At 39.4% G+C, this 10,901-nt stretch overlaps 1 protein-coding gene across 1 annotated transcript; it reads right to left on the reverse strand.

Moving 5' to 3' along the window:
- Positions 1 to 909: 909 nt before the first annotated feature.
- LOC142842052 (spindlin-2-like) lies at positions 910 to 9,850 on the reverse strand. Its single transcript, XM_075959031.1, has 3 exons — positions 9,551 to 9,850; positions 1,163 to 1,500; positions 910 to 1,069 (listed from the first exon to the last, which is right to left on the reverse strand). Exons 1-3 carry the CDS (start codon positions 9,848 to 9,850, stop codon positions 910 to 912), a joined length of 798 nt encoding a protein of 265 aa, XP_075815146.1.
- Positions 9,851 to 10,901: the final 1,051 nt, after the last annotated feature.

The following is a 10,901-nucleotide window of genomic DNA, read 5'->3' on the forward strand; positions in this document are numbered from 1 at the left end:
TCCCTACTTTACTGATTTTATGAAGCTCGGTGCATTCATCCTATGTGTGCATGTCACACACTAGTGGGCATCATATGTACATGTTTATCCTGTGTGTGGGTGAGTGTGTTCATGAGTTTTATAGCCCAAGTACTACAGAACATGGTCAATGAAAGGGAACACTGTTTTCCAGATATGGCAGGGAAATCATTAAATGAACTGACAAGAGTTGGATGGCATGGATAAGACCTATGAGAGTTCAAGGCATACCGATTCCAGGCATGACAAAGGTGGCAGACAGAATTCTGGCAAAACTAAGTAGGTAGCTTGATGTCCAACTCACTGCAGGAGAGCAACTGGGCAGAGACACTTTTCACTAAGCAACAGGCTCCAGTGGAGATCAAACATCCTGTGACTTACAGCCAGTACGAATTAAACCATTCATCAAATGAAACCTAATTTTCTCTGATTTTGAGTATACATTTGTGTCCCTTCCTGATTAATCTACTCTTTATCCTCTTAAGTCCCAATACCTCATGCTGATATCTGTCACATCTTTCCATTTGACATGATTTTCCCTCAAGCTTTATACTGCCCCGAAATCATACAACTTTTTGTCCCCTCTCCACTGCTTCCTAGACAGCCATCTTGTCCTTTACCACACCACGCATCCCCAGTCCTTTACTCTCCAGGGGGAAAAGACCATAAATCCTGCTTTGTTTTGAGGCATGTATTTCTGTGATGCCCCATCCACCAAACACAGTCAATCATTGACCAAATAACACAACATGTTAACAATATTTTATTTTCTGAGAAAGAATAATCCATTGGAAAAGATACCAGGATTCATAGAAGACCTGAGGTATCTCTTAAAAAACACATTCCCAAAGAGAGAATTAAGTCTGCCCCTCAAAATTTGAGAATTTCACTTTAACAGATCTTCACCAAATCATAGACATAGATATGGAAGTCATTATCAAACTTGATGAAATACACAGAAGGTTTGTTGGGAACTTGGCCAATAATTTTACCTATCTCTTGGGTTTCATCTTTTTTCTTGTACTGCACTCTTTTGCCCTCCAAGGAATCCCTGCCTAATTCCAAAGTCACCTCTACTGGAGGACATTCAGGCGTGATGTGGAGGTTGCCTTCAATGGAATCATCATGATGGTGGTAAAGGTACAGGACCGGATCATTCTCGTTGACAATGTAGAAACAGGTCGTTATGGTCTGCACCTCATCTGGGACCACGCCACTCCACTCTTCCTTAGAGCCTGGCATGATGTGGAGGTTGCCTTCCAGGTAGTCATCCAGGAGGTGGTAAATGTACAAGACCGGATCTTTCTTGTAGGTAATATAAAACCAGGTCTTCATGATTGGCACCTCTTCTAGGACCATCCCGTTCCAGTCATTCTTAGAGCCATTTGTGCCCATGAATGTATGTTTCACTGCTCTGCCAACTATGGTGTTTGAGAGATGAGTGTCTGTCACCTGAGGAAATGGCACATTATTAGGCAGGATCTGTTGCGGGAGGTCCTCCCACTCCTCCAACCTATTGCCACTGAGATACCAGCCCCTTGGGGCGTGGTCTCTCTCCCTTTAAAAAAGCGGCCACTTCCCTCTCCTCTCTCTCTTCACTTCCTGCTCCCCTGGCGACTAGACTCCTGGTTGTGTTGCGTAGAGGGCCGTTGCCTGGGACAGTGATCTGTAAGTTTTTTCCCCTTTAAATAAATATCACCGTATTAATCATAATCCCAAATTGGTGTGGCATTGTTTGTGACTTACGCCTTCATTTTGGCACCCAACGTTTGGTTTTAGAACCTCTCCCGGCTTGCAGCCGCAAGTTCGGCTTGGCGGCCAGAAGTTCGGATTGGCGGCTGCAAGTTCGGCTTGGCGGCCGCAAGTTCGGCTTGGCGGGAGCCCTTGCTTTCTCAGCTGCTGCCTGTGCCTTGCAGCGGCGGCCTTGGCCTCCCATGGTTTGCTCTTTTCTGAGTTGTTTTTTAATCTCCCTTGCAAGCACAGCTCTTAAAGTGGCGCGAACCAGAGCACGCGGTTACTGAAAGCTGCAACCCCTCAGGGTGACTCTGTCACGTGGAGGCATAAGCAGCTTTCAGATTGCTCTTCTCTACCCCTGGATTCTGGGTTTCTGGTTCCATCTCTGGAATTGATTTAATTACATTTACTTTGTTGAGAAACTTGCGTTTTCCAGTTTTTAACATCTACTAAGGCACTGAAACAGGACCATGTTTTCATCGCGATTCTGCAACAGCGCCACCTGCTGGATAATAGGTAATATGGCAATTTTCGTTTCTAACGCAAATTTTACTGCTTTGTTTTCACTAATACAATGGATTAGTAATTTTATATTTACTAATACAATGAATTACATCATACAAGGTTTATATGATTATGGGAATACCTTAATTTGCTTGTTACTAGGCTTCAGTTTTCTTTTCCATATTCTATCATTAAGGAAGAATATGGCACTCCTAAGAATGATTGAATCTTTACATACTAATAATGAACAGAAAAATATGGCACTCCTAAGAATGATAGAATCTTTACAAACTAATAATGAACAGAAGAATATGGCACTCCTAAGAATGATAGAATCTTTACGAACTAATAATGAACAACTAATTGACAGGATTAAAATTATTGAAAATCAGAGGTTATCTGAACAAGTGGATACTATGACAGACAAAATTGATTCCATATCCAAGGGTATTAGAAAGTTACCTGAAAGGGTTCAGGCTGTTGAATTTGACCTTCAGAGTTTATCACAATGTTTTGATAAGGTAACAGACAGAATGTACCTCCAAGATGGGAATCTACATGATATACAAGAAAAGTTTAAGGAGGACATGTTATCTTTGAAGGAAAAAATTAAAGCTTTGGAATCACAGGTGCAGAATGGGGACCAAAAAATTGATACCTCAGTGAAATCACTGGAAATATATACAGGTCAAGAGATTCAGGATTTAAGAGAGACAATGATAAAAAGATTTGAAAAGATTGGAGAAATTATTGCAGCTGGTGAACAGAGTAAGGAGGCACAAGGACAGGATACAATGCCTCCACCAGCTATTAGAACTGGCTTACCCAGGGTTCTAGCGACATACCCTGTGCTTAATTCTGACAAAGCGTCAACTTCTAAAGGCTCAAAGGGAGTCAGAGAAGCTAGACGGATGCCAATAGCAATGAATGATCTGAAAGAAATTAAGCAAGCTGTTGTTAATTTTGGCTTGCACAATGCATATGTAAAGGAAATGATAAAGACTTGGGCTTCTAATGCTAGAGCTATCCCCCATGATTTCCATCAGTTAGTGTCTGCAGTTTTAGATAAGGGACCTTCCTTGATGTTTGGAATTTATTTCAGAGAAGAATCCAAACATATGGAACAGCAAGGAAGAGCAAAAGGTATTGAGGTTTCCCAAGATCAAATTCTTGGTGCAGGAGAATATGCTGATCTACAGGTCCAAGCTCTTTATGATGATGAAGTACTGTGTCTATGTCACCAAGCAGCTTTAAATGCTTTGAATAGGATACAAGATCCAGCAAAAAGGGTGGAATCATATACCAGAATTAGGCAGGGACAGAGAGAACCCTTTATTGACTTTTTGCAAAGATTAATTAAGGCTCTGGACATAGGGGTAACAGACCCAGAAGCTAGACAAATACTTCTTGAATCTCTATCTTTTGAGAATGCAAACATAGAATGCAAAAAGATAATTGTGCCTTTAAAGTCTAGATCAGCACCTATGGATGAATGGATTCAGCATACGATGAATGTTGAGATGTTTAGCTATAATGATGAATCTTGGGTAGGAGAAGTGATTTCCAAAGCAATGAGGAGACATCAAACTGCCAGGTGTTTTAATTGTGGTAAATTAGGACATTTACAAAGGGATTGCAGTCAAAGAATTTCTAGGAATAATATCTCTTCTGGGAATGACAAAAATAGGAGACCTCGGCCTTCAGGTATATGTAGGAGATGTGGTAAAGGCAGGCATTGGTCCAACGAATGTAGGTCAACAACAGATAGACGGGGCAATCCGATATCATCGGGAAACTCCATGGGGGGCCTCTCGCAGGCCCCCAAGCCAACAGTGGCCCAGTCATTCCCAGTCACAGTGGAGAACGTGCCTTACCAAGAAAATTAAAAGCTCCAATTTCTGCTGTAAAAAGTAATACTGGTCTAAATGATGAATTACATGTGGAGGATGAGTCAAAAAACCCAGTAGGACAGAGTAAACATATATTTTGGCAGACTTCTATTAATGATCAAAGACCAAAGCTAAGAGTCTGTATAAATGGCACTTTTATTGAAGGCTTATTAGACACAGGTGCGGATGTAAGTATCATTACCCCAGAATCTTGGCATCCGAATTGGCCTCTTCAAGAGGTAGATGTTCAGTTCCTAGGAATTGGAACCCTATCTCGTGTAAAACAAAGCACAAGATGGGTTGAATGCATAGGGCCCGAAGGGCAAATAGGAAGACTAAGGCCATATATAGCCAATATTGCCATAAATTTATGGGGCCGTGACCTGCTACAGCAATGGAATACCCAGATTAACATTCCTGTATTTCCAGGAATTCATAATTCGGGGAAGGATATGATGAGGTATTATGGAAAAAGGTCACCAGCCATTCAGGCTGTACAAGAACATACAGCAAATACCATACCTTTAGAGGTACCAACAGCCCTACCTTTAAAATGGCTAACTGAGAAGCCAATATGGATCAAACAGTGGCCTCTAGCTGAAGATAAACTACAGGCATTGGAACAGCTGGTGCAAGAGCAACTAGATGCTCACCATATTGAAGAATCAACCAGCCCTTGGAATTCTCCTGTGTTTGTTGTAAAAAAGAAATCTGGTAAATGGAGAATGGTGACAGATCTAAGAGCTGTCAACAAAGTAATTCAACCTATGGGCCCACTACAGTCTGGAATTCCTTTGCCTTCTCTGTTACCAAAAGGATGGCCTCTTATAGTTATTGATTTGAAAGATTGTTTTTTCACTATACCATTACAAGAAAAGGATAGAGAAAAATTTGCCTTCACAGTGCCTACTTATAATAATTCTCAGCCTAATAAGAGATATCAGTGGACTGTCCTCCCACAGGGTATGCTCAATAATCCTACACTGTGCCAATATTTTGTAAGTAAGCCATTGGAAATAATTCGTAAACAATTCCCCAAGTCCATCATTTATCATTACATGGATGACATCTTGTTATCTGATTCAAATAAAGATACTTTAGAAAGGATGTTTGAAGAAGTACAGAAAGTCTTGCCTAGGTGGGGATTACAAATTGCCCCTGAAAAGATTCAAAGAGAAAACTCTATTAATTACCTAGGTTACAGAATAGGGTTAGAGAAAATTAAAACGCAAAAGGCACAAATTAGGAGAGACCGCTTAAAGACTCTTAATGACTTCCAAAGATTGTTAGGAGACATTTCCAGTCTACGACCAGCTGTTGGGATAACACCTGATCTAGTAGTTCATTTAAACAAAACCTTAGATGGTGATAAAGATTTGAATAGTCCAAGAGAATGGACAGCTGAAGCAGAAAAGGAACTGACAATGATTGAGGAAAAATTACAGGAGGCACATGTGGATAGGGTGAACCCAAATCTTAGCTGCATCCTAGTCATATTGCCTTCCAGAATTTCTCCTACAGGGATTCTAATGCAGAGGGAAGATATTATTTTAGAGTGGATATTTATACCTAATAAACCAAGGAAAAAATTAAAAACTTATGTGGAAAAAGTCTCTGAATTAATTATAAAAGGTAAGCTGAGACTTCGTCAACTAGCAGGTATAGACCCAGCAGAAATTACAGTGCCTTTTACTACTGAAGAAATAAAAAAGTTATGGGAAGACAATGAACCGTGGCAAAGAGCTTGTGCTAATTTTTGGGGAGAAATTAATAGCAACTATCCCAAAAGTGGTAGACTTAACCTCATAAAAAGAACTTCTTGGATTCTTCCTAGAATTGTACGTGATGCTCCAATAACTGGAGCCCGTACTTTCTATACTGATCCAAATAAATCAGGGAAAGCAGGTTACAAGTCAGATGAATTGAGTAAGGTGGAACAAAGCCCTTATAATTCTGTCCAGAAGGCAGAATTATATGCCATTCTTATGGTGCTAAGGGATTTTAAAGAACCTCTTAATATAGTTACAGATTTACAATATGCAGAAAGAGTTATCTTGCATATTGAGACAGCTGAATTTATACCAGATGACACAGAGTTGACTTCATTGTTTATCCAGGTACAAGACATAATCAGGAACAGGCTTTGTCCGATGTACATAACACACATCCGGTCCCATACAGGTCTGCCTGGTCCTCTAGCCCAAGGCAATGCTGAGATTGATCAATTATTGATTGGACGTGTGTTGCAGGCCTCAGAATTTCATAAGAAGCATCATGTCAATAGTAAAGGCCTAAAGAAAGAATTTTCCATTACTTGGCAACAAGCTAAGGACATTATAAAGAGATGTCCTACTTGTTCTTTCTATAATCAAACACCGTTGCCTGCAGGGAGTAACCCAAAGGGTACTAAGAGAAATGAAATCTGGCAGATGGATGTGTTCCACTTTATGGAATTTGGTAAATTAAAATATGTACACCATACCATAGACACGTATTCAGGTTTTCAATGGGCTACTGCCCTGAGCTCAGAAAAGGCTGATTCAGTAATCACACATTTATTGGAAGTTATGGCCATCATGGGTATACCTGCGCAAATAAAGACAGATAATGGTCCAGAATATGTATCTAAGAAAATGAAACTCTTTTTTTGATTAATATAATATAAAACACATTACAGGTATACCAAATAATCCTACAGGTCAGGCAGTTATAGAAAGATCAAATCGTACTATAAAGGATATGCTGAACAAACAGAAAGGGACTGAAAATACCCCCAGAAATAGATTACATAATGCTTTATTAACCTTGAATTTTCTTAACGCTAATGAGAAAGGAACGACAGCAGCAGAGAGACATTGGATAATGGAAAAGTCTGCTGAACTAAATCAACCGATTTATTTCAAAGATGTGCTGACCTCTCAATGGAAGCCAGGAGATGTGCTACGTTGGGGAAGGGGTTTTGCTCTTGTTTCCACAGGAGAAGAAAAACTGTGGATACCATCAAAATTAATAAAGTTTCGATTTGAAGAGGAGAAACCTCTTGGAAAGGAGAAATGACAACTCATCCACAATGATGATATTCATACAGGTGGTAAGAAAAACATATAAAATGGGGGCAGGATTCTGTTCTTATCTCCACAGGAAAACACTCATCTTTGAGAAATTCAAGGGACCGTGGATGTTTGGATACTGACAGATGGAAAAATACCTGCCCAATAGGAAATATCAAGAAAACTGAATGGGTTTGTAAGTAATATTAAACCATATTTCTAAATTTATAAAGCTGGTTTTGAAGTTGGACTCTGGCTCAGTCCTTCTCCCATTCCAAGCCTGTTAGTAAGAGAAAAACCCAGAGTTTCTGGAGTTTCTGTCTCATGTCAAGAGCCATGATATGGGACAGAAATAAATATGAGTTTAGAAAACATCTTTGCTTTTCTTCATATCTATCATACTTTTCATTGAATATATCTATCATGTCTTTCATTGAATATATATATATATATATATATATATATATATATATATATATATGTCTATATGATTAATGCTTAAGTTTTTCATAATGAACAATGAGTTTTTCCTGAAGTGACATTTGAAGTTTCCAGGAAGAAGATGGGGCCCCATAACAACAACTCCACCTGGTTGATATGACGTCATGATACTGATAGCTCTACAACAAGACCTGCTTTGGGTACCAGCTGCACGAGACAGTTCCAACTTGTTTAGCTGAAATGGTGCACATCTTATACAATATTTTGGCCAGACCTGCACAAAATACTCAGAGACTATTGGCAATTTTAAAAGACATTGATCTTGAAATTTAACCATCATTTTACTTTCACAGGATCCCCCAGAAAGAACGTCGCCCCTATGACAGCTGGAAGTAATTTTAGAGGACGACGTCCCCTCTCCCAGTAAAGTTTGCCCTTGGGTTTAGGGACATCATTTAGGGGTTGATTATAATTAGTATACGATTGAGGCTTGGGGGAGGAATTTTATAAGCTCAGGGATCATTTTGAAAAAAAAGAGGGATGATGGGATAATAGATTTGTAATTGTGAGTTACTGTTGTTAGACAAATATATTGATATAGATTCTTGTATATTGATACAAAGTTAAATTGTATTGACTATTGTATGCATTCATGTTTCTACCTCTGTTTAAAACATTTTTTATGTATTGACATATATTGTATTGATATATATATATATATATATATATATATATATATTGTATATATTTACCATATTGCAGTGTACATTTCTACCTCTGATTAAGATACTTATATAATGTTTGTGTATTGATATATATTTACCTACTGCAATGTATATTTGTACATTGTTTATATTTGGAGGTCATTGTCCTCATTTGTTTCACAGTCGTTTATTGTCTTAGTCTTTAAGTTAGATAGATATTGAGAATTATATAGACTAATAGTCATCTAAGTTTGTCATTTATAATTAGACTAATCAGGTTCTTTAGATATATAGAGATTATACTCAGTATAGATAGATAATCTTCAACTTCTTCAAAGAGCTGTAGAAAATGGCCTTTAATCTAACTCAGAGTTTTGTGGTAGTGAGACACAATTGCTCCTGGCAACACCACTCTATTCCCGAGAGAATGTTGAGCACCAAAGACACTCCACCTGGAGCATTTCTTTTTGGCAGAACTGGCCTTGGGGCAAAAAAATGCCCATACCTCAACCACTGACAAAGATACAGAGCATGCATCAATGGATAAAACAGGGCTGTCTTATCCTGCCAAGACAGGGTACGATAGTTTTGAAAGTTGCTTGCCTTTGAAAATGGTGTGTCAGTTATGTTTGGCCTTAGCCAAAGTTGGTTGCTTCAACGCTGCTAATGTGACTTTGGGTGATTGCCTAGGTAGCTAGTTGTCTCTGTGATTTGATGCATGTTTTGTAAGTTGTTTTACTGAACTTCCTAATTACCCAGGTAACATTATTTCCCTTCTCAGATCTTTGATGGGGTTGAAGACTATATAAATGTAGTTACTTTCTCTTATGACTTGGCCAAGTTATTTATTATACAAGACCTAAGCTAGTTAGAATAGGATATTTGTACTTATTGTATATAATTTCATAGTAGGTTTAGAACTCTCTTATTTAAACAGAAGGGGGAAGTGTTGCTGGAGGTCCTCGCACTCCTCCAACCTATCGCCACTGAGATACCAGCCCCTTGGGGCGTGGTCTCTCTCCCTTTAAAAAAGCGGGGACTTCCCTCTCCTCTCTCTCTTCACTTCCTGCTCCGCCGGCGACTAGACTCCTGGTTGCGTTGCGTAGAGGGCCGTTGCCTGGGACAGTGATCTGTAAGTTTTTTCCCCTTTAAATAAATATCACCCTATTAATCACAATCCCAAATTGGTGTGGCATTGTTTGTGACTTACGCCTTCAAGGATCTTCAGGTTTAAAATCCTTTCATCACTATGAAGCTCCAAGCCATAGACACAATCAATCCCATCATATTTCAACAAATAGAGAGAGGGATATGTTGGCAGTTGATCTAGAATGATGGCTTTCCAATGGGTGACTGGTTCATTGGCTTCCTTCAAGCCATGAGAAATTCTGCGGCCAACAATATTCTCCAGGGCCTCAAAAGGCTTACTACGTTTTTGCTTCTGGAGCGAAGGCCCATTCTTCTTCTGGAGATGTGGCATGCAACTCATACTAAGAGGCTTCTTCATCATGGCGGGAGACTTTCTGAGATAGGCCACAGCACTCCTGTTCCACTGTCTCTTGGCTCTGTTTCTGTGCTTGGGCTTCATAGCTGCCAATCTCTGCATAGGAAGAACTCTTCAGTTTAAATCAGACACAAAGTGGTTTCCTCCACCATAAGTGCCTGCAAGGATAAGAAGGTGAGGATGTGAGGTCAAGGCTCTTTTTAGGAATAACTTTGGAGCAGGTGAAAAAGGCAGGGCTGAATAGATTTGGATACCTAAATGTAATTTGTTCTTAAGAAATTAATAGGAAAATTATCAAACTCTTGTCTACCGCTCAGTATATGTGTATCAGAGACATATTCCTGCTGCAAATGCAATTGACCTCTACAGAGAAACCTACTTCCTGACTTACTACATCAATGAGAGAGGAAGCTATGCCTATACCTAAAGTGAGAAAGAAATATCTGAACAGATGGCAAAGAATTCAAAGAACAGCCACTCCTCTCCTTACCACTCAAGCTATTGGTTAGTTGACTGATCTATAACCACCTGTCCAAGGTCATGGCACTCCAGTCCACTGGCTCTCTCTATTGTGTCTCCTGATCCAGATCCAGGTTGATTACATAAAGATATTCTGTGTCTTCATTAGAGAAGTGAGTACTGTGAGTCAAACTGCCAAAAGAAAGAAATTAATCTGGGCAACAGCACCTATTAGAAATAATTATCTTTTAAAACACATATGGACAAAGAGGATCTTTGCCATTTAAGTGGACTGAGGAATTGGACATTTTTAGCAAAGATAGAGTGGGGAGATTACCTGACATTAACCGTCTCCCAGTTATCAAATACAGGAGCTGTTAACGACATAAAATTTGGACTCAGAGCAGATTTGAAGGAAACCTTTCTTTGACTACAGAGGTCCTAGTTGCTTCCTAAACATATTTACCAAAAGAAAATATCTTGGCTCTCTAGATTCCAACTTCTGGAAATTCGGTTGAACAGTTGTGGAGCCCAAGAGCTGAACTGACCTCCTCAGCCACCATGAAGATAGTAAGCCCACCTTCAAAAAAGACTAGTG

Source organism: Microtus pennsylvanicus, chromosome Y, assembly GCF_037038515.1.
Source record: "Microtus pennsylvanicus isolate mMicPen1 chromosome Y, mMicPen1.hap1, whole genome shotgun sequence".
In the NCBI taxonomy this organism is placed as follows: Eukaryota; Metazoa; Chordata; class Mammalia; order Rodentia; family Cricetidae; genus Microtus; species Microtus pennsylvanicus.

Coding starts and splice junctions, on each gene's coding strand:
- LOC142842052 (XM_075959031.1), bottom strand. CDS start 9,850: ATGATGAAGAAGCCTCTTAGTATGAGTTGCATGCCACATCTCCAGAAG. Junction 1,501..9,550: donor ACCTGAAGATCCTTGAAGGC/GTAAGTCACAAA, acceptor CTCCCGCAACAG/ATCCTGCCTAATAATGTGCC. Junction 1,070..1,162: donor AACGAGAATGATCCGGTCCT/GTACCTTTACCA, acceptor GGAATTAGGCAG/GGATTCCTTGGAGGGCAAAA.